Genomic DNA, 24,166 nt, shown 5'->3' with positions numbered 1-24,166 from the left:
AGCATCAAATGCTGAACAAAGGGAGAGTGAGATGAGAGTCATTGTGTTGGGAGAGTATGGGACAAAAGGCTTCAGTTAAATACAGACTGTGAGAGCAGGGAAATGATGGAACAGCCTTGGAGAACTTGATCAGTAGCTCAAGGACAGCAGTTGGGTTATGTACATAAAGTCTTCCATAGCCACTGCAGGTCTGGAGGATACCTGGAAGGGAGAATGAGGTTGTTTGCAAGGTGCTTACAGGGATTTCATCCCAGCCAGGAGAGAGGGGGGATGACAGGGAGCATCTTGATATTTTACCTGCTAAAATGTGAAGCTTGTCTTAAAATTTGGTTTAGGTCCTGAGACAGATGCGCAAGCTGCCTTGGCAGGATGCAGAAGTTAAGGACTATGTTATATGCTGTATGATCAACATCTGGAATGTGAAATATAATAGTATTCACTGTGTAGCCAACCTCTTAGCAGGGTTGGTCCTTTACCAGGAAGATGTGGGAATTCATGTTGTGGATGGAGTGCTAGAGGATATTCGACTAGGAATGGAGGTAAACAACCAGTATCCTTGCTAAGCTATTCTCATCTACTTATGTTGAAAGGAAAACTAAAATAATTGTGCTTAAAGAAATGAATCCTTGGATTCTCTTTTTTTTTGTTTTTTTTTCGTCTGATGATTTTTCTACTTGCTTTGTATAGGTTTATTTAAGTTAATAGAATAACTGTACCCAAAAAACCCTCAACAAAAACAAACTAACATTACTTCAGACAATTGTTTTGCCTCTCTTATCACAGTAAGGCTGTGGAATTTATTCTTTGACAGTGTAGACAGATTTACACAACTTCCAGTAACTTTGGAGACCAGTCCATATTTTAAAAGCTGTTATAATTACAATATTTCTCTGACTGAAAAATCATCATAAATTTACGACGGAGTGTATGCTAGATATATTGGAACTTACTAGCTGACCAGCTTTCATAATTACTTTTTAATGTTTACTTTCATGTAATGGATGTAGCCATAAATTTATCTTTTATTATACGAAATTCTGTCAACTTTTTTATACACATTTTTCCTTCGTGAAATGTTGGTTGGGTTTGGGTTTTTTAATTTTCTGTTGTGTCTGCATGATAGAATTTTTTTTGTTCTTTTTTGATAAAGGTTAATCAACCAAAGTTCAACCAACGGCGGATCAGCAGTGCCAAGTTTTTGGGGGAGCTTTACAATTATCGAATGGTGGAGTCAGCTGTAATATTTAGAACTCTGTATTCCTTCACCTCGTTTGGTGTGAACCCTGATGGCAGTCCTAGTCCACTGGACCCTCCAGAACATCTTTTCAGGATCAGACTTGTCTGTACTATTCTCGATACCTGTGGGCAGTATTTTGACAGAGGATCCAGCAAGCGCAAACTTGATTGCTTCCTTGTATATTTTCAGGTATTCTAAATTTTATGCAGATCTGTAAAGTTCTTTAACAAGCTAATATAAGTCAGTCTGGTACATATTTATCTCATTGTTCTCTAATACTGTAATTTGTAGAATCTTGTCTGTCTGGTAGCAGTTTTAGTTTCAAGTGATATGTTATGTTGAGTTATGCCAAAATGATCTGGAGGTGCTCAGTGCTCACAGTGGGGTTTGCTGAACTTGAAGAAGAGATTATTTAGGCTGCTGTCCTCAGCTAATGGTTTTTGTAGAGAAAGAGGAGTCAGATACTTCTCAGGCATGAATGGTGAAAGGATGAGAGATAATGGGCACAAGTTGCAGCAAAGAAAGTTCTGACTCAATAAATGTAACAAAGTGGGGAAAATATTTCATAATTTGAAATGAGGAATTCCAGACCATGGAATTCATGCTAAAACTTGCTGGATTTAATTTCTTTTTCTTTCTGCTTTTATCTATAATTTATACTAAAACAAGGGTATTAAAAAATTAAAATTAAGGTGATAACTTATTTCAGACCTTAAGGATACAAATCACTTACCTGCATGTAAGGTGTAAAATAGTGTTTTGAAGTGTAGAACCTCAGAATGGTTTGGGTTGGAAGGGACATCAAGGATCACCTTGTTCAAACCCCCTGCCATGAGCAGGGCCTCCTTCCACTAGACCAGGCTGCTCACAGTATGACATGGTCTGATTTTTAAATGCAAAAAGAAATGTTTTGGGGAAGACATCATCATATTCCTGTTACACCTAATAATTTCAGCAAGCCTTCCTCTTGAGCATGTCATATTTTAAGTAAGATTCTGTTATTCATACTTCATTTTCAGATGCAGTTTTTGCAGCACCTTGGTTCTCAAGTTCTGCTGTTAGGTTCACATAAAATCAGCATTAATTTTTTACAGTGTCACTGTAAGAGGTTTATGTGAATTTATTGTAAAGCAAACTGGATAAGGCAGTTGAAACTGGCTGCAATCTTGAGATTTTTTTAATGATGTTTTCTCCCTTTTCCCCATAATATGCCTTTGGGGAAATTAATTTTCTTGAAAACACTTGGGAGAAGGAATCAAAAGCTGGCTGTTAAATGGTCATCTCTTGTAGAAGAAGTTTACCATGGGAAGACACTTTATTGTCAGGGATTTTTTGTTGAGTCTTCATACTTATAACAGTAGTTATGACTACTTAAAATAGTAGTTATGATTCTTAATGCTTGTGATATCCAGTGTTATCAAACAAGTTTTAGTGCTATCAGAATATCTGATAGTTGTATGAAAGAGTAGTGACATGAAAGCTTCTGCATTTTTTACTGTATAAACATGGCATTTTAAACTTCATAACTTAAATGGTTTATAAACATAATTTTGCATATAATTAATTTCAATATTTCATATTCCAGCGCTATGTGTGGTGGAAAAAAAGTCTGGATGTTTGGACAAAAGACCACCCTTTTCCTATAGACATAGACTATATGATCAGTGATACACTGGAACTGCTGAGACCAAAGATAAAGCTCTGCAATTCTCTGGAAGAAGCTGTCAGACAGGTTCAAGACTTGGAACGAGAATTCTTAATAAAATTGGGTAAGACATGTGCAAGGGAAGTAAGGTATTTTGGACAATTCCTGTAGTTCTTAAAATTGTCTCTTTATGTTGGTAATAGATAACTATTATTGTTATGGTCATTTATTCTCATGATGGAAACATTTTTGTACCTTTTTTGCTTGTGTCTTTCTAATCATCATAGAGACCATACAGAATCTCCATAACTCTACAGTAATAGATGTTGTGAAAAACTGTATGAATACTCTTAATATAACAGTATTTGGAGGGCAGAAGTGTGTGTGTGTTAATTTATGGAGTCACATGGTACAAAATATGAGGAATAAAATAATCAGAAAAATGTAGTAATCACACTAATTTCAGGAGAAACAGTTGAGCTGGAAGCACAGCTCAGTTGAAAATATACTGATTAGTGAGTATTTAAACTGTTATCATCATATTAACCTTTAAACCTCTTGTATGTATACATTCTTAGAAAACGTTGGATACTACTGTGCTCTTTGATAAATTGTTTTCTAATCTTTCATTTTTATTTGAAAACAAGCTTGTTCATTAAAAGATTTTATATGTAAATTTTGCACTTTTTTAAATTTTGCACTTCACCTACTTGGATACATGCAATTTTTAAGAATAATCCTTTCATTCAGTGGGATGAGTATGTCTAATAGCCACATAACAGGTTCCAACTTCTGCTTTAGGAGGAACTTTTTATTTATAAATGCTGTTTATTTAATTGACATCCCTTGAAATTCCCTATGTGGTAACTGAAAAGCAGATTAGAATTCCCATATATATATGGTGTGATCTAAACCCATGGTTTTCATACTTTCAAAATGATAACCAAGAAGACGTATACAATGAGTTATATAAACTGTAATCTTCTTTTGAAAGGTACTCAGCACTTCCTTCCTACAAATAACAGGAGCTTCAGAAAGCTTTACACTGCTGGCTGACCCTAAGTGCAGTTGGACTAATGTCAAAAAAGGAATGAAACTTGAACTGTGACTGTGTTGACTCCTCAGTAAATTCCTAGCAAAACTAGTGGTGTAGAAGTCTGACATCAGCAGTCCTCTGGAGGATTAAGTGGCTTTGTAAATTAAGAAAAGCAAAAAAAAAGAATGTATGAGAACAGTAGTGTATGCTGGAAGTTTGGGGTTTTTGCACTGGATGACTTGAACATTGCAATAGTTATTCTCTAAAAACAAATATTAATTTTTTTGTGAATCAGAACCATGCTCAATTCTTAAATACATTCTGATTGAAATTCATATCTAAGACTAAACTGGACACTGAAATACTGCAAAAGAACTAATATTAATTTTTCACTTCTGTGGAAACGGTACAGATAATGGTGTTAGATTGAAGGATTCCTTAAAGAAAGGAGATATTTATATTTGATATGTTACACACAGAGTAAACTAAAATATCTTGAGGGACAGAAGGCAATCAGGTCAGCAAGAGAAACTGCAAGATGAACTAAACACACAGTGTAAGAATGTCAGACCTGTCTGCAAGGAGGATGAGCACCCCAGATCGTGCTTGTGGAAGAGATTTTGCTTTCCCAGAGATTTCATATAGGCACCTGCATCCTCATAGTTCAAGCACAGCCTCAGAGCATTAGGAGAGTGTTATAAAGATTTAGTGTAGGCTGAGAAAGTTATTGCTTCAAAACTGTTAATTGACAGTAGAGGGAAGTACTGCAGCAAAGACTGCAGGGGCTTCATGTCTCTGGTTCTGCTGGTTTTGTGCAGTTTCTGTAGTTTGGAACTCGGATTTTGTTTCATGTGTCAGTAGGGTCCACATTTAGTTTGAGGATGTTTTAAGGAAGTTTGCAAAGCTTCTTCTGTTCTCTGGGAGATTTTAAACATCCTTTCTAAGGTTTCCCTCCTTTTCTGACAGGACATTATTACCCTTTATGTCTAAACTAACTGTATAGGAAATGTTTCACTCAGAAGTCAAATATAAGTTTTAGTGCTCAGTAGCAATGGACTTTCAACATGATCTTCCACATATATGTGTGTTCTAATCTTCTAAATCTTCATCTTATTGCAAATTTCAGGAATTGTGAATGACAAAGATTCCAAGGATTCCATTACAGAAGGAGAGAATCTGGAAGAGGATGAAGAAGAGGAGGAAGGTGGAGCAGAGACAGAGGAACAATCTGGAAATGAAAGTGAAGTAAATGAACCAGAAGAAGAGGTGAGCTTAATCATTTACCCTGCCTCATGTAAAAGAAGTGAGTTTGATTGCTTGTTACTTTCTGAAGCCCTTCTAAGTCAGAGCTAGCAGGTGAAATCTGGGTGTGCACAGCCCAGTCAATACTGTGAGGATATTCCCATCCCAGTTCCCTGTATGTGGAAAACTGACTGCCTGAGGCTTATTCCTTATTTTGGCAGAAACTTGAATCTGACAGCTTTGCCCAGGGCATGTGCTGCTTCTCAGCAAGAAGATACCTTCAGCTTTTGGCATGAAAAAAATCACTTTCAGATGACTTTATAAATCTGTTTTAGAAGCAAATGTATTGACTAAATGTCAAAGCAGTCATTAGGAAAAAATAACAGGTGTTCAGGGTATGTCTATGCAATATGAATAAATAAAAGATTTATGGAGCATAAAACCTTCCTTGTTTACTGTGCTAATAATATTTTCAGTCAAAAATGGTGGAGCCAATAAAAAAAACCACAAGTACGTAGAAATTCTGACTTGTCACTGTGACACAGCAAAGTTGACGTGGTAATGGTATTGTTACAAGAAAATGAGTTCATCAAGGAAGTAGAGAACAGTTTTTCTCCATATGCTTGGGCTGGCTGATTTATTAATAAGCTTTCTTTCCATAGATGTCTCTCAGCATTAAATTTGGCTGGGTTTGTCCCTTCACCCATAAATTAGAATCAATAGAATCAGAAACAGTTGCAGGGTGGGGAAGGCACCTCTGGAGATGTTTTTATTTCCCTTCTTTGGACTTCATGAGTTCTTGCCAGTCCATCCCTCCAGCCTGTGGCAGTGTGTAGCAGCCACCAGTCCCAGTTTTCTGCTGTACTTTTGTGAAATTAGTAATAAAGCTGAGTTCAGATGGAAATGTTGAATAAAAACCAAACAAATTTACAAAGACTTTACTAAGCAACATGAAGAGTTTAGGAAGATGTTTGAGGAACCAGCTGTCCTTCTTGTTTTAAAATAGTCAGCAGTTAAAATTGAATGTTTCAGGAGGGCTCTGACAATGAAGAAGAAGAGGGTGAAGAAGAGGAGGAAGAGAACACTGATTATCTCACGGACTCCAATAAGGAAAATGAAACTGATGAGGAGAATACAGTATGTATTGAGCTGGAGATAAGTGAATTGAATTTGCATCTTTGGTTTTCTTTACTCAATGTTTGTGCCAGTGCTGCTCATAACATCTCTGGAAAAATACAGCACAGACACTTCCTGCTATTCTTTCAAATACATTTTATAGCTTATTTTCTTGTATGCATACTTAGGTTATTGCCTTTTGAAAATTTTTATGCTGTCAAATTTGCTACAACGTGTTTTCTCAAAACTGTGAGCTTTCACAGGTAGCTAGACTGGAAAATATTGTGTAAATGATGGTTTTGTAATGCCTGCAATGGTAGCAAACTGGTAGGATACAACAAGGTAACCAATTACACTCCACTAGATCTCAAAACAGAAAAGGAGACAAGCCAAGAAGTGTGAAATTCCTACAATACAAATGTGGGATTGACAGTTTATAACATTGGTAGCTAAACAACCCATCTGGCTGAGCCTGAATTGCAGTTACATAGTAAGGAAATAATGAGCATTGTGGAACAATGTGTTATGGTGCTGACTTCTGACATTTTTGTTGTCATGTTGTGCTTTCCAAATAATTGAAGGGCAGTAAAATACCACCTAACTTCATGGACTTAATGGAAAATTGAATTAGAATAGATGTGTTAAGGATAAGGACTTCTTTTTATTGTTGCCACATCTTGAATGTGTCCATGCACACACACATATGAGTCTGTCAGAATGTAATGAGTGACCATAAATCAGGAAATATCAGCCTTTCAAGAAAATAATTGAGACTGAAAACTTCTTTCTTTAACAGTTTGATTCTATAAACCTTTTGATTGTGTATGATATACAAGCAATAAGGATATTTTCCACTTATTTCTAGACTGAATATTCATATTTCTGAAACTAATGTAATGGATAATGTTTTCTCATTGCAATAGGAAGTAATGATTAAAGGAGGAGGACTGAAGCATGTCCCTTGTGCAGAGGATGAGGACTTCATTCAGGCCTTGGATAAAATGATGCTGGAAAATCTTCAGGTATAAATAGTTACTTTCTTAATTTAATGTACAGCTAAGTATAGTTGATTTCTTTCTTAAAGTAAATAAGTGATTAATGCTTAGGTTACCATACTAAAGGAATGAAGACTTCTTTTTTACTTTGTTTTGGCCTCTTTTCTGCAGTTAACTTGTTTGGCTTTTACTAAAACAGCTGTTAATTGTATTGTTTGTCCAGTGAATACATGACATACTGACATATATTTTACAGAATGAGTAATGAATGCAGCAGCTACTGTGCAAAACTTCTGATTTTATCTTAGGTTTTAATAGGCTTAAAATCCAGCTACATTTAAATTTGCATAAGCTTTTAGTACTTTGTTTTCTTAGTCACATCTGGTAAATGTTTCAGTATTGAGTATACCAAGCCTTGTATAGTAAGTGTATTATTAAGATGTACAAAAAGAATCATGAACTAAGAATGTACATTCTACAGTGTGTCTCATCAGGTCTCTAGATTTCTTTCCCTAAGAGATTGCCCTGTAACTTTCTTCTTCACAAGCAAGGAAAACAAAAGGAAAATATAATAAGCCTAATAAATGTAGTTATATATTACTTCATTTTTCTGGAAGGTTAAACCTTTTCTCAGTTGTGAAAATGTCAGTGTTGCCAGCCTGACTGTGTCAGCATCTGATCATTTATAGAATTCACTTTTTTTCACAGCAACGGAGTGGTGAATCTGTTAAAGTGCATCAGCTGGATGTTGCTATTCCTCTGCATCTCAAAAGCCAGCTGAAGAAGGGCCCCCCACTTGGAGGTGGGGAAGGAGAGTCAGAGTCTGGGGACACAATGCCATTTGTCATGTTAACAAGAAAAGGCAACAAACAGCAGGTAAGGTATAGGTACTGTTTAAATAAATAAAGACCTTTCACTTCAAAAAAAGTAACACAGAATTTTTTATTTGTTTTCATTACTCAAAATCAGATACAACTTAATTTTGACACATAGAAAATATATAAAATTTATTGGAATTCTTGGTTGTTAATAGAAATTATGTAGAAAAATTCTGTGGTCACATAATACCATGACTATTTACATTTGTGATTCTACCAGTAGGTCAGTGATATGTCTTGCATGTATTTTAGATGTAGTTGTGGAAGATGAAGAGATGTGGTTGGTGAACTGCCACGGAACATTGAAAGGACTAAAAAGAAAAAGGAATATTCCAGAATCTTTTAAATTTTACAGCTTTTCCTGAAAACACTTTCAGCTTCAAATCAAGATATATGGTCATTGCTAAATTCCATTTCCTAAGTAACAGCCACTTGGCTGAATGTATTCAACTTGCAAAAAGAAAAAAAGTCATTATCCCTGAAGCACTGTTAGGAGATTATTACAGAATGTGTGGAGTGAATCTTTTGGAGAAACTTAAATGGAAATGAGGTTGATAAAACAAACTAACTCCTTGCTTCATGCAGCTAAGCTGTATGTTAGTCTTGGCTCTTTTCTCCAGTGTATGTTTGAATTTTCCTAGCTCAGCAAATGCACAGTACACAAACCTCTACCTAACACATTCCACATGTATTTCTTGTCATGGTTTAGGGCTTTTAAAGATTTTTTTTCATTTTTGTTGTATAATTTGATGAAAATAAATTACTCTGAATTTATATGGAAAGCATAACTAAGGAATTGTTTCATACCGTTATCTGAGCCTTTCAAGTGTTTAGATCCATGTCATTACTTGGTTTTTACACTTGTTACCTAAATTGTGGCAGTAGTGTAGCTGTTGGGGTGTATTAACCTGAAGTAGGCTCCTTCTCTTCATTCATATGAAACACGTTTCAAAAATCCATGTAGGAAGTGGTTATTCTGTTTTCCAGGAACTTCAATGTGGTATACAAAGTTCTACAGTAGCTCAGAGTGGGAGATTTTTAACTATGGTCATTGGTCTGAGAAGGGGCTTAAGAAAACTCAATTTTTTAAAAAATGTTGTTTAGCTTTTTCAGAATAATTTACTAGGAGTATCTGTAGTTACAAGGAATTTTGGGATCTTCATATTCCATGTAAAGGGGAAAGTATTGCAGAAGTGTGACTTAGAAAGAAAGCAGAACTTGTTCAGGAGTTTTCCCTGCTCCTCCCCCAATATTTGGTTTTTGGAGTAGGCTCTTCCTGCCAAAACTCCTCTCAGTGTTTCTAGAAATGTAGAAAACAGTTGCTTTATAGACTCCTTCAGCTCTTGAATTAATGAAAGGCTTCTTTGTCCATAGTTCTGTATTCAGAAAAAAAATGTGTTTTAGTACAGGGTTTTAATAGAAAAATAAGCAGGAAAGAAGAGGTGGAGTTGAAAAGAAAATAATTATTCCTTCTTACGGTGCTTTATTTTAGATCTGCATGAGCAGAATATGCAGTGAGTTTTGAAGTGATTCGCTGTTAAGTTATATCTGTAAACTTTCAGATTTTTAAAACAGTTAAAAGAAGTTTGCAGCAGCCTGGGAAACTGTTAGTAACTTCATCTGCACAGTCACCAGAGTGATAAATGACATCAGCCTGCTTGCTTGCTCTGCTAGTAATGATTTCAGTCTCTGTTTTGTTTGTTAGTTGTGCTCCTGAAACAAGAAATGTTAGAAAAATGGAATGTGCTGTGCTTCCTTCCTGGGGTAACATTTGGTAGTGAGGTCCAGCTGCCAAATACTCAGCTGACATGTCAGTGTCCACCCAGACTTTAGTGCAGCATTGACAAGTAGTTTTTTTGAGTAATACAAGAGCAACTGATTGGTATTTACCAGCTGCATATATCCAAATTAATGGTCATTGCAGGCTGATAGTGACAAGACACCATATTTTATCCTCCAGACTTAGAAAACTAGTAGCAGTAGAATATAACATGGTTATTTGAATTTAAGATGATGGCATTGTGATTTATCCATAAACCATGAGAGAGCAAGGGGAAATAAAGTTGGCATAATAAGGGATCAGAGCTGAGCTGTATCTGATACCATTTGGTGTTTCTGAACCAAGAAGTTTTATGCCAGGTAGGTATGAACTAAAATGAGATATAGACAGAAAAAAGAAAGTCAAGAAATTTGGTTTCTGCTAAGATTACCTTCCCTTTGAAAGATTTTTAGCATGGCTCCATAGAAGAATGATAATATCCATGGAATGGTCAAATCTCTCCCTGATTGTGACATTTTTAATCTCATTTACATCTTCATGTCTTTATCTCATGGCATTTTTATAAAATCTGTGGTCTGGTCTTCTGAATAATGATTTTTGATCTTCCTTCAGTTTGACATCCTTAAAGTGAAATCCTCTGTCCTGCCCCCATCTCAGAGATTTGACAAGAGGTTTTTGATACACCTTTTCCCTATTTGCAAATTGGAAGTGTTTCAGTGGTTCAGTAATCATCATATCCTGTAGTAATTGTCATCAGTGACTTGATTTCAGGTGGCAGCTGATTGCCTTGAGATAGTGACTCAGTGGTGCTTTGTTAATTGCCAGGCTGTTGTTTTTCTGTATCTGTTTCTCTCATTTACACCCTTCTATAGTTCAGTTTTCTTTTTCTACTTTAATCATCCTGTCTGAAAACACCAATCCCCTTTAGCTGATAAATCCATAGAACAGAGAAAATATAAAGGACATATTAAAATGGATGAGGAGCTTAATGGTGAAGCTGAGGCATGATTTTTATCATGAAATGCTGCTAATGGATTAGTTATTTGTGTAGTTTACGTAAAGTTCATTTGATGGTATCTGGGAACTTGCACAGCCTGCTCAGCAATAAGTAACCAGAGCTTACTTTGCTCTTGGGATCTCAACTTCCATTTCTGTTCTTCCCTGCACACCTTAATAACAAGCTCATATTTATATTCAGTATAATACGCTATTACTCTCATCTCAACCCCCCAAAAATCTCATCTAAATACATCTTGTAGTTGGTAGGGTTTAGGGATTTACTGTACCCAAGTTTTTCTCAGATCTTTGTAAGAGTCTGTCTTTACTGTTTCAAAGACAGTTTCTTTTCCAGTGCTTCATCTGAGTCTTCCCACACTCAGCACTGCTGCCAGTGGGGCATTACTCTCTGAGATACCTTGAGACTGTTCAGTGATTATTGCATTAAATACTAACCACAGGTGGTAAGGATTTTGCTTTAAATCTTCTCAGCAGAGGTTTTGATAATTTATCTCTCTCTGCAGCTTTTGACACTGTAACAGGAAAGAACACTTAGGAATTTACTTCTGTTTCTTTGGAAATGGATCTCCCATGATGAGTAACAAGGAGCAGGATTCAGAGTAGTTCATGGAATATTGAGAGTCATTATGCTTAAATGCATTACCCTTCTTAGGCATAGAAATACTTATTTCTAATGGACAGGGAGTTGAAGGAGGAAGAGAGATTTTTCTAAATGTTTGCAAACTTTAGCATTAAGTATTTTCTTAGAACTGTTCTTTCAGTTGTGGATAAGATTAAGAATTATTTCTCTGTTCTGGAACAATTGTAAAAAAACCCCAGATATGTAGAAGTAACAAATTGGATTTTCTGAGTCTGAGGAAAAAGAAAGCACCTTCCCTACACCTTCCTGAAAATATCAGCTGGATTTCCAGAGAGAGGGTACTTCTGTGGGAGTGCCAAGCTTACCTGGTGTGCCTTATGGCAAATCAGATAATGGGTGTTTAAATCAGAATGTGTGGTGGGCACATTTGGGTATGGGGGAGGAGGAAAAAATCAGTCTGACACCATGGTTGCCTCTAAACTAAGAAGCACTGGGGAAACAGAATTATTCCTAAAAAGAAAAGTACTGATCAGGGAATTCCAGGGAATGTCTGAAATGTTTTTCCTCTGTTATCACAAGGGATAGTAGTAGATACTCTGCTCAGGGGACTTCATCTCTTTGGAGGGAAGAGAGCTGAAGAGGGAGATGCAGCTTTCTGAACCAGCTCTGGTCCTTTTACATCAAGACCAGGGCAACTCCCTGTGGGCAAATCAGCTGGTATGAAAGTAAGAAATAAAGCATATGGCTGTGCCTTCCTAGGGAAGGACAGTCAGTTTTGTTCACATGAATACTGTGTCTGATAGGTTTTGAACTCGGCCTTTTTTGTGTTTCTCTGTGTCTTTAGCAGGTCTTGCATTTTCTCATGCTGCTTTATGTGAACTAGAGGTTCAAAACAAATCAACAACACACTTCACAGTAGGAACTTCTGTAGAAAGTACCTCATTGAAATAACCTAGAAATAACCATAGCATTTCTGTAGATTGGATTGTTTCATATTAGTTGGGTTTTTCCTCTGATGTGCACTTAAAAACTTATTTTCATTTGCAGTTTAAGATCCTTAATGTACCGATGTCTTCCCAACTTGCTGCAAACCATTGGAACCAACAGCAAGCAGAACAGGAGGAGAGAATGAGGATGAAAAAGCTCACTCTGGATATCAATGAACGGCAGGAACAAGAGGACTATCAGGGTAAGAAAATCACCAAGGATTTAGGTTTGATTTTCAGGGGAGCCTTTGTGATCTGCAGAAAGCATTATTTGTGATGATTAGCAGATGAAGTTCTAAATATTGATTTGCAGTACTTAGGGGAAACCTGTATTTTGCTTTTAGTCATTTATTGTTTCCTCCCTGGTCTTTATACTTGAAGAAGTTTTTTGTAGTTGTTCCATGAAAAGGAATTTTCAAGTGTGTCTCAAATTTCAGCATTTCCATTTATTTTGGGAAAGGAAAAGAACTGAGATAGTTCTTTAAAATTAATGTAATACAAAATCAATGTGATGTTTACTGCAAGACAGTTGAGTTGGATACAAGATGAATTCTGTGCAATTTAAGTTCTGCTTTTAAGCTATTAATAAAGTGTTTCAGATATTAATAATATTTAGACTCTTTAGTCTTGCAAGTCCCAAGGTAACCTTCACCAGAGAAATATAAAATGTTACCTCAGCTTCATATTGTAAAGGTTCTAGGAGCCCTCAAATCTGGAGCATAAGTATATATTAACAAAGTGAGGGGTTTGTACAGATTACATGATTAATTTGTGTTTTGGAGACATGCGAGTCAGGTACTTTGGATCCTGCACAGGTTGAAGCAAACAGTTAACACAGCTCATACAGTCTCCAAACAGGTGCACTTCGTGTGTTTAGTTGTTGGGTGGTTTGTTTTGGGTTGTGCTTTTCTTCAGATTCAACTTCCCTCCCTTACTCAGACAGTAAACAAAGCCAGACCAATAAAGCTGATGTCTTATGTTACTGTTTCCATTTAACATCTCAGAAGTTTTTGCTCTGCTTTTTTTTTGTAAAGATATTGTAGTCTGGTGGTAATCACAGTGTAAGTAGTTAATTAGCAGGAAATCTCATTTAAGGCATTTAGTGAAAGGTCATTGTTCATCAAGAAGTGGGAAATTAAGGCAGTTTTAATTTTAAAACACTATGGAATCCAGTACTTCATGCAGAACTTTTATAGTACCAGAACCAAACTTGTAATTGTAAAAAGGAATATCTTCCAAAGTGAGTGTCTGCAGAACTCTGAAGTAGTAACACAATACATTCTTGGTGTTATACATGGTAATTAGCTCAGCAACTTTCCTGAGACACTCTGCTCTTCTAAAGCCCACTTGTGAGAAAGGTGGAGAGAGACTAGAATTAGACATATTAGACATTTTAGTGCTTCTCTCAGACTCTTGGTGGTTTTTTTCCTCATTAGATACTTCTAATATTTCTACTGGTTAAGGCATTTGGGTTTTATACCATTGTATGACTTTGTTGATATCTAAAATGAGCCTATTTAATCTAGGACTTAATTATATAGAGTAATTGTGCTTTTTATCCAAAAAAGGATCACATTGATTTATTTCTGTTAGGCAAAATAAGAAAACTGATATGAATTAATAACTGGAAACAGGCCTTTTAAAAATTTTCTCATAGATTTTTATTTAGTTGCTGTGTGTAAAACAATACAGGAAGGAAGTCAACACAAAAGTAAAAGGTTTTTCCATAATTGACATCCCTTTTTAAAACAGCTGTTGATGCATCTTAGCCTGGGTAATATACAGAGTAAAACCAAACTAAGAAGAACATTTTAATCAGGCTAAATTAAACAGACCAAATTACATTCACCTTTGGAACAAGTTTTATTTAGATTTTGTGCAGTTGATTGTTACTTTTGAAGAGTCATCCTGTCTGTGACAAGTTGGTACCTACTTATTGAATGAAAGTGTTGGGTTTAAATTTCTGTTTCAAGCTTTGAAGTTACTGAGAGAGGAAGAATTCTCAATTTCTGGGAGAATGCCTCAGGGTTGTCCCAACGTTTGCACATGTACTTGTTCTTTTCATCTGCACAGGGTAGCTAATAGATGGAAATTCACCAATGTACTTCAAAGTAGTATCAGATAAAGATTTAATGTTTCAGCAGAGCTTACTATATTATAAAGATTTTTTAATTTAAAGAACTATTAGGAACTTGGGTGGTTCTCTAGTTTAGACTGGTACTTTTCTGTGCAGATTATTTTTTTCTTCACTAACAAACCAAGGAGGTTTGGTGATGTGCCTTCAGCCTAGAAAACACACTGTGCTCCCCTGCCATCTCTGCCTTCTGTTACATTCTTCAGTTCTGAACTTCCCAGTCCCATATTTCCTTTCACCTGCTGTGTGGAAAACAGAAGAGGCAGATGTGCATGTTCATTCACTGCTTGCTGCTCACACCTGCCTGGCAGGGTACCCTCATCTGTTTTCCTCCTGAGTCTCCTGGTTGCCCCCAGAGCTCTCTCCTGGCACACAGGGCTGTTGGGAAGGCTGATGTTTCGTGATGTTTACAAACATGGGCTGTCACTGTGTTCAGTGGCTGCCTTTGCCAGGTGCTGCATTCAGAGTACAGAACATGGATACAAGGGTCACTCACTGACTGTTGACACAGACATTGAATCAGTCCCAGTTTCCCAGTTTCTCCAAGACTGGGTGGATAACTTCCCTGAACGTTTCACCTGCATTCTGCAAATGGTGAGGGAACCTCATCAGAGTCTCTAGTTTAGCCCCACTGAGCAGTGTGTGTGCAGCAGGTGATGGGTGTGTGTCTCCAATGAGATTACCAGAGACTGGAGAACCAGACAGAGCAGACTTTCAAACATAATCTGTTTAACAGCTTATTCCACTTTTCCCCTTCATTTATCCCATCTGTCTGTTTGCTGAGTAATGTAGATCCCTGCTCAGGTGGACTGTAGGAATACTTTCCATTAGATGTATTAACAGATTGGCAGAGGTTACCTCCTATGATGTATCTGTAATTATATTGGATACTTAATAAGCATTAACTTAGCCTGGTAAATAAACATTTTTTTAATCATTAAAAAATGAAATAAAGTTTTAGAAATTAAGTTTTACCAAATGTCAAAATACAATACTGTCATAGTTTAAATTGCCCATAAGTTGGCTGTTCAGGGCTAAACTGGGCTGCTTTCTGGACCCAAATTATTCCCCCTGATGATGAGTGATGAGTGAGAAACTCCATCCCTGGGACAGCTGGTGCAATGTAGGTCAGCTGAGTCACCTTCTTCAGGTGCCTGTCTTCCCTGGAAAATGATCCAATTATGCCAAGCTTAGACTTAAATACCTGACTGGCAATGCCTAATTTTAGGACAGGTTTCTTGCTGAGTCTTTAATTGGCAGCAGCATTGTCCAGTTGTTACTATTCCAGGGAGGTTTAATGTTGAGGCCACTCGTGCTGCTGTGAGTCTTTGTTCCTGATCATTGATGAAGAAAGTGGTGGCTGATGTGTTTAGAAAGAAAAGGTTGCAGGTCTTTTCTTGAAGCATCTGTGATGAAAACCATTGCTGGCAGTTCCTTCTGCAGGAACATCTGGAAATGCAGGTTCATATTGTGGGGTAGCTTAGGTTTATCAAAGCTGGGGATGTAATTTGTAACTTTTTGTAATTAACTTTTGTGGAATAATTTGAGTGTTAACTCTACAGCGAAATGTAAGTGTAAATGGCAGTGAGATGTGCATGTGTAAATTCCTATGTAAAAAATGATCCATAGAAAATGTATTGAACTTTCTTCTGTTTCCTTTTCTTCTGCCTGAAATCCCAGAAATGTTGCAGTCTCTGGCACAGCGTCCAGCTCCAGCAAATACTAATCGTGAGCGGCGGCCTCGTTACCAGCATCCGAAGGGAGCACCTAATGCAGATCTAATCTTTAAAACCGGTGGGAGGTAGGACAATCTTCCTTTAAATGTGGTAATTCTGGTTCTAAGCAAGTAATTATCTTCATAATTGAAAGAGATAATGATCTCTGTAGTGAGTGCCTGGGCAGTCGTTTCCACTCTAAAGCATTCTCTTAAAATGCCAAGCCGTGTTTTGTGTTTCTAACACAGTGTCTGTACCTCTGTGATCTTTTGGAAGCCAAAAGATTATTTTTCAGTTGTGAAATGGCTGCTAGAATCTGAGCCTCTGTTTGTAGGGGAAAAGATGTATGTCTGCTTTCTCCATGAGAGGGGGAGAGGATTGTTTTTTTTTAAGTATCTGCAGAAATTATCATGCTCTTTCTGTGGCGTCAATTTGACAGCTATTCCTCTGTATTTGATGCCCTGATTGGAAAGTAAATATGGTAACGGTGGGGAAGACGAGCAGAATTTTCAATCTATGGTGTGCAAGATCTTGCCAAAACCAGCATTAACATGAAAAGAGTCATTCCTGATTGCTTAATTGTTGTTCTGAGGCTTTAGTTTGTGTCTTTTCTCACTCACAGTAAGCTGGCAAATAAACCATTAAATTAGCCCTGCAGCACACATTTGAATAGACAGAGTTTCGGTGAAATGCAGACTTGCTTTCAAGTTTCTCTTTTCTTTGCAAGTTCATTTTGAAGGTGGATTGATAGGAGCAGCAATTAAGAAGGGACAGTTTACCTCCTAATGGGTCTGTCTTTGTAAACTGCAAATAAGTTAATGTAATGTACTATTTCTGTGTTCCAGTAGCATTTCCAACTTCTTCATGGTACATATTTATGATCATTTGATAATGTCCTGATGATCACTCACTCCATTGAGACCTCATACAGACACTGCTTGTACAAAAAAAAAAATATTGTAGTTTAAAATAAATGTTTTACAAAAATTAACCAGCTGTAACTCAATAAAATGAGCAGTGCTTTCCATTTAGCTTTTTCATATCACTGTGACCTAATGCTGTTGTAGGAATACAGTGTTCAGGTACACTGAATTGCCACAACACTGGCAGGTGTTTCATTAACAGCTGCAGCATTCTGCTCTTTCAGGCACAAGCTGCATGCTGCAGTTGTTCTTTAAATACAACAGCCAGACCAGTAGATGTGGTATCTGTAGATTTCTTTTATATTATTTTCTTTAGAAAACCTTTTATATTGTGATGTTGTAGGGAAAATATAATTTAGGACTTGACTGAAATAGGTCAGATGTTATCCAGCAAACAGTTAGAGTAGTGTTTGTTTATTCAAGTGCCATGCACTTGCAGTTCTGATGTAGTTTTGTATTATGGAGTTTACTCTTTGTTCCTTTTAATCCATAAGCTGCTTGGAGCAGAGACCAGGAAGTTTGTTTGAGCAGGTATATTTTATTGTTGTGTACTGCAGTGCTCTGCCTGGCAGTCATGCATCAGTTGAGCCAGCTCAGCCTGCAGTAAGGGACTAGTACTTTTCCTAACTCCATTTATTTCTTGGAGACTGTGGGTCCACCAATGGCTTCCCACTGGCACAGGTTGTGTTTTGCCTACATTCTTAGAGCCTCTGATTTGTAGGATATACTGGAAATTGTCTTCTGCCTTTAAAGGTTGCACTGCAGTCTCTGCCCAGACCCCCCTCATGCTTTGTTAAAAAGTTACCCTGTAAATTCTGAGGATACTGGAGGGTCTCACTGAGCAGATAGGAACTGAGCTGTTAATTTTAATATCTGTGTAGAGAAGGTTTCACATTCCTGCCTGGTAGAACCAGTGGTGTAACACAGATGTTGTCACTTCCACGAGGACACTGTGTCTTGTTGCTGTCTCTTTCTACATGAACACAACTGAAATGTTATTTTCTTGCAAAATAACTCAAACTTACTGGAAATAATAGTTTGCTGCTTTCTTTAAGGTACACGACTTATTTTAAAATTCTTGAGGTTAGGGATAATCTAAGCAAAAATAAATAATTGATTCCACTGTAATGTAAAATGTGACAGGTTCTGATAGCTGAGGTAGGAATGAGGCCTTTCTTGCATTTCAGGGAGTGTTGAGAGTAGAGAAATTGATTTGTTGTTTTTACCTTTGCTTTTTTGTTGCTAAACATGCCCTAAGCACTGTGTTTCAAACACGTTTTAGGAAGTTAAATCCAAATCTGCCTCTTGTAGCAGTTCATTTCAGAAATTAATGCAGGTATCATTGGGTTCTTCCACATGTTTTTGGCCTTAAGCAACTGGATCTCACTAAAGAATTAGCCCTCTATATGTTTTTGAAAAAATATAAGTCTTCTGCAGTTTTTTACTTTATTTCTCCTGTGTTAATGTCCTTGTTCTGTACTCAACTAAATGCAGTGAGATTTGCAAGCTCTGTCAGATTTCTTATTATTTAGTATGTGCAAAATGCTGGATCAAAAATTGGAGTTTGTTTCTGTTTGTTTGGAATTGCCTGCTTGTATTGCCTCAGGTTTTGAGACCTGCTGGTCCTGCAAGGAGGAGATTCTTTCTAGGACTTGTACATTTAAGGCTGACTGACCTTAAAGATAATTTACTGTGACTCCATTAAAAGTAGAGTTCCTTGATTTGCTTCAGCAGCCCTGGGAAGAAAACAATTTTCTCTATTGCCTCTGGTTCTGTAGTATTTGTGTGGTAAGAGAGGCCTTTGGCTCTCAGGCTATCAAACTACTACCTTCAGGAAACACAAAATTCACTAAAGTAATTTTTTTTGGTGATGGGATTATCATAAAAATTGACTGGTACTATTAGGAACAGCTTCTTAAAATATAAAGTGGTTTTCCTTTGTTTAAGGGGATTGAGATCCATTAAATGGCTTGGTTTTAAAAGTGAAATGAAAATAACCCCATTATATAAAATCATTCTAAAAACATTGATTGCCAAAAAAGTCAAATTTCTCCCTGTAATTCTTCCGTTGAGAAGCAGGGCCTTACCAAGGATTTTATCTTGTTAAACCTCTCCTTATTAAAAGCTGCAGCCTCAAAATTTGTTGCTGTTTTGAAAGTACAATATAGGGCCTGCCTGTGTCCAAAGTTCCCCTAGGGATGCAGGTATAGGCTGGCAAACCAAATCATATTCAGGTTAAATGGTGATCTCAGGTCTCCTGTTTACATCTGACTCTTATTTCTCTTTAACCCATTTAATAAAGAAAAATGAAGCATAGCAGTAATAACAGGATGCTGGGATTTTATTAGCTAAATATTCTCATCATAAAGAATATTGCATTAATGCTGAAAAATCAGAGTTTGGATAATAAGGAGAAATGTGAATTTAACATGATTTCCTGTTTCAGCTACTGGACCAACACAGTTCATACATCACCTGTCATGAAGCTGATGCATTGACAGTGCTGCTTTATGAAGCTTTGAATTCACTTCTTACTGAGATGGGCCTTTTAAACACAGCTAAGAAATTCCAAACCCCTTTTCAGCTGTTTCATGGGAGGGAAGCAAAGGGAGGAATGTGGGAGGGGGGCTCCAAATCCTGCAGCTGCTTCTGGTGGACTGCACTGGAGCTGAGCAGAAGAGAATAGAAAAGCCTCAGGTGCTTGCCTTGGCAGGAGCTCTGCAAGCTGGCTGTGAGTCTAACCCAGACAGCAAAGCTGGAGAGACACCTGCTCACAGTTCAGAGGAATGGAGGCAAACTTGTATTTATTAGCCATGCTCAGTTAGAAAGACTCCTGTGTTTGAAAAGGTTCTTTCAATATAAATAATAACTACCTTCCAAAAATCCCTGCAGCTCTGTGGCCCTCTGGAAACCAGCCACCAATCCCCAAAAAATTCCCAACCCACTGTACACACTGACTTGGATTTCACTTAGAGCATTTTATTTTTGATGGATAGATGAGGCTATAAAATAACTGACAGAAGTTAAGATTCTCTTACTTAGGGGAGTCCAGCTTGTGTGGTTTATTTGAATTTTGATGTTCACAGTATGGAATGTGGTAAGTCAGATGTGATAGGTTTTTAATGGGCACCTTGGTGGTTTCTGTTTCTTGTTTGTAGTTTTGGGTGACTAAGGGAGAGGGAGAACAAAGAGCATGGAAGCTGAGATTGGCTGAGAAAAGCAAAGCAGGGAGTGAACTGGAAGAGGAGGTGGTTGGAGCTGGAAGTTTGTGAGGAGATTGGTGAAGAAATGCAGCACTGCAGAAATGCAGAGTGCTGTGGATTGGAGGACATGAGGGGATTAGGGATAAGTGTGAAATCCAACTTCAGAGGTCTCTACATGTCAAGAAATAAAGAGATTTTTGTGATCTTGTGATGTCAGCAACATGCATAAAGGAGTTGATTATTGATATTCCCCTGGGCACTTCTCAGTTTAAGCTGTGAAGTTGTGCTGCTGACTGAGCTCTCCCATCTCCACCCGTGCCATGATTTGTGATTATTTCATAGCCTGTGCTGTGATGTTTCTGTGTGTTTTCATGGCTTCCAGCTTTGTGCTCCACCATGGTTTGTGTCAGAGGCTCTGTGTTTCCTGTCACAGGCAGGCAGTGCTCATGCTCAGCAGTGGCGTGAGGAGCCGACTGTGTGAATGTCATACAAATTAACAACGTGTCAGTGGCAGGAAGGGAAGTGTGGGAGGAGACTGCAAAGAATTGATTCCTTTTACACATAGATGGTTTTAATTACATCTATGTACTGAGTTTGACCTTGCCAAATACAGGTTTGGATCAAGTTTACTAGGTCGGACACAAATGTGAAATACCTGGTTTGGCAAAAAAACTACTGCTGCTATTTTTGGCAGCAGCACGTGGCTGTGATCCCCTCAAACAGGGATCTGCCACCAGCCTGCACTTAGCTGCTGGTTTGGGTGGGAGACATTTTGACCAAGTTGGAGACATGCACCAGTCCCAGCTTTTTCCTTCCCTCCCCATCAGCAGTAGAATTATTTTTTAAGAGAAGATGGAGAGTTAAAAGCATGATCCTGCAATTCAGTGATATCTGCCCTCCATTGTAACATTTTGCAAGTGAGATGTCAGTCTACTAAATAAATAGAAATTATAGATCTTTTCTATTGAAAGCACATAGCCAGTGCTCTCATGTCAAGTGTGCCACAAAGAATTGGAATATTACATTATGTAACACTAACAGGTGGTTAAAAACAAATAATAGAAGCAGTGCTGCAGAGAGTTCTAATGATGCATCAGCTCAGGATTTCCTGGCAAAAATACACAGCATTTTTATATAAACAAATACTGGATAATAGAACAAAGCAACACATACAAATACTGAATTAGTGTGCAAGCTTCATCTGGTACAAGAGGTGCAGATGTTCCTATGTCCAGATAACATATCTGTAACATTTTTCTTGCAAGAACTTCAGTGAAAACCAGGTTTACATCGAATGACTGTTCAACAAACACTGGAAGATCATGCACTGATGTAAAGAAACGTGAACTGTTGTGCTTGAATGGTAAAAAATCTCTGTGTGTAGCCCTGGAACTTCCTTGGAATTGTAAATGTTGAAGTTGTATTTTGATGTCTATTATTAATTGTAATTTGCAGCCTAAAATCAGCTGAAAAGGAGTCCAGATGCAGTAACTGCATTGTGCTGAAGTTAGTGACACTGGGGTGGCCTCACTGCTGCACTGCCCTGGTCTTGTTGAATCCCCTGCCTACAAACTCCTGTCATTCTTTTTGTATGTTCTTAAGAGAATTAAATGTGGCTTTTTGTGGGTAGGGATGTGTTTCTTGAACAAGGGATGGTGGAAGATTTAAATGCACCAATCGACTCTAAAAAAGGTTCTAACCCATGATTTGCCTCCATAAAGCCATTTGTAACATTTCTGCAGAACTTCTAAGCATTAAGAAATTGCACAGAAAGATGAATACTATTTACAATAACTCATTTTTTCAGCAAATTCACAGCCGTGCTTCAGTAGTTCAGCATCTCACGTGGAATGATAAGGTGCAGATTATCCCCCTGCTTTTGTCTGGGGTGCCCTTTGGAAATGGTTGTGCAGAAAAGAGAAATGTGTAACTTTGAGGGTAAAAGGGTGTCAGAATGAGAGGCTTTTGGGGCCGCTCACCCGCAGAGCTGTGGGTGCCTCAGGCTGATCTGATCCCTCTCTCCTCTCTTCCCGCAGGAGACGCTGATCCAGCCGCCAGTGTCATTTCATTAGGTCCTGTATCTCTGGTGTTGTGGAGTCCTCCAGCGATTAAACGAGAGCAGTGGACACATCTCAGCATGTCAGTCTAGAGCGTTCAGAACCGAAACCTGGGACAGGCTGGGGCCGTGGGGCACGAAGAGCAGCCTCCCCTCTCCCCCCCCACCCCCCCAAAAAAGCTTTTTGTTATGGGAACCGCGTTGAGGGTTAATCTTCTCATAGGAGCAGAAGCAAACGGCGAGATGGGGAACTTGAGCCGCGAGCAGCTCGGCGAGAGCCGGGAGCAGCCTGGAGTTCAGCAGTGACACTGGAATGGGAAAGGCCTTTGGCAGCTCAGCGTGCAGGGAAATAAAGCTCTGAACTCACCACAAGTTAACGTTGTCTCCAACTCGAGCGTTTGGTGTTGGAAGGATGTTCTTTTAGGGGCTGCAAATCTACAGTAGAAACACATAGAGCAAGCAGCAAAGTGCAGAAGAGAACCCTGCCAAGTAGGATAACTTCTCACACACTCCTCAGTGAGGATGTTCTGGGTTAAGGAAGAGCCTTTTGCTGCCAGATGTGCCAGAAAGGGGGTGGGGAGGGGTGAAAAACTGAAGAGCCAAGGAGGTAAAATGTCTGTTAAGGTTTAAAATAGAAAGTGAAGTTGATGAACACGGGGTGTTGACTCGTACTGCTTGGAACAGCCTGACACCAGCCTAAGGACAGGGATATAGTTGAGCCCATTGTATCTATCATTGAAAACCAAAACGTGCCAGTCAGCATAGCAGGAGGATGTCAAGGAGTGGATCCAAATATTTTGTTGATCTTCATGGGTTGATAAGCCTCTGTGTCTATTGAAACAAACAAAAAGTTTAAAAAAAAAGATTTAAGTCTGGAAACAAGTAGAATTTTTATTTTTTTTCTAAGTAGAAATGAGGTTTCTTGGTCTGTTTCTGACAATCTGTTATTTATTAGCGTAGGGTTTTGTTTGCTTTCAGGTAGAGGTAGTTCATTGAGTTCAAGAGCCCATCTGTATGTTACTACTAATTCTTTTTTCTAGCTCTTTTAAAATCCTTTTTACCACTGGTTTTGGTTTCTGCATGTAGGAAGAGAGACTTGTAAAATTGTAACATTTCATACAGAAATGCCGCCCGATCTTCACCAGCTTCAGAAATCTGACCTTTGCCAATGCTGCAATAAAGTGTTGTAATTTAGAGTCAGTGTCTGCCTCTTGACATTCACTTTGAAATGATGTTTTGAAGGGTTTGTGGTATATTGTGGGCTGTAGTTTGGACAGGAATTCCAGGTCTTTGATTCTAGTCTTACGTGATTTTTTTCATACAGTTTTCTTTCCACGTGAAATTCATGGGTAAGTTCATTAATCACATTTGTAACTCTGAGCTCCTCCAGGAATGTCTCCTACACTGGTATGACCATATCCTTGGTTAATTTCTACTTCCCAAACAACAGTGCCTACCAATTCCTAATAGCAAATTAAGCATTTAATTGTGGTTCAGACTAGAGTCAGCTTCCTTTTCTCAACATGTTGCTTAGTTTCAAAAGCATTTAATTTATCCAGATTGAGTAACTGCACAAAAATAAAATATTAGCTCTGTTTTATATGTACCAATCCAATGCCTTGA

At 37.9% G+C, this 24,166-nt stretch overlaps 1 protein-coding gene across 1 annotated transcript in view; it reads left to right on the top strand.

Moving 5' to 3' along the window:
* Positions 1–23,739, top strand: part of UPF2 (UPF2 regulator of nonsense mediated mRNA decay) — a 52,897-nt gene extending 29,158 nt beyond the window's left edge. The window contains exons 13-22 of the mRNA XM_064421770.1: positions 336–539; positions 1,151–1,426; positions 2,823–3,006; positions 5,045–5,184; positions 6,193–6,297; positions 7,200–7,298; positions 7,980–8,147; positions 12,574–12,715; positions 16,327–16,447; positions 22,524–23,739. Coding sequence (XP_064277840.1) covers positions 336–539; positions 1,151–1,426; positions 2,823–3,006; positions 5,045–5,184; positions 6,193–6,297; positions 7,200–7,298; positions 7,980–8,147; positions 12,574–12,715; positions 16,327–16,447; positions 22,524–22,533 — 1,449 coding nt within the window. The 3' untranslated portion in view covers positions 22,534–23,739. The remainder of the gene's footprint in view (positions 1–335; positions 540–1,150; positions 1,427–2,822; positions 3,007–5,044; positions 5,185–6,192; positions 6,298–7,199; positions 7,299–7,979; positions 8,148–12,573; positions 12,716–16,326; positions 16,448–22,523) is intronic.
* The last annotated feature ends 427 nt before the right edge of the window (positions 23,740–24,166 follow it).

This window comes from Passer domesticus, chromosome 5, assembly GCF_036417665.1.
Source record: "Passer domesticus isolate bPasDom1 chromosome 5, bPasDom1.hap1, whole genome shotgun sequence".
In the NCBI taxonomy this organism is placed as follows: domain Eukaryota; kingdom Metazoa; phylum Chordata; class Aves; order Passeriformes; family Passeridae; genus Passer; species Passer domesticus.
The sequence above is the reverse complement of the archived record's forward strand: the minus strand, read 5'-3'. Positions and strand labels throughout refer to the sequence as shown.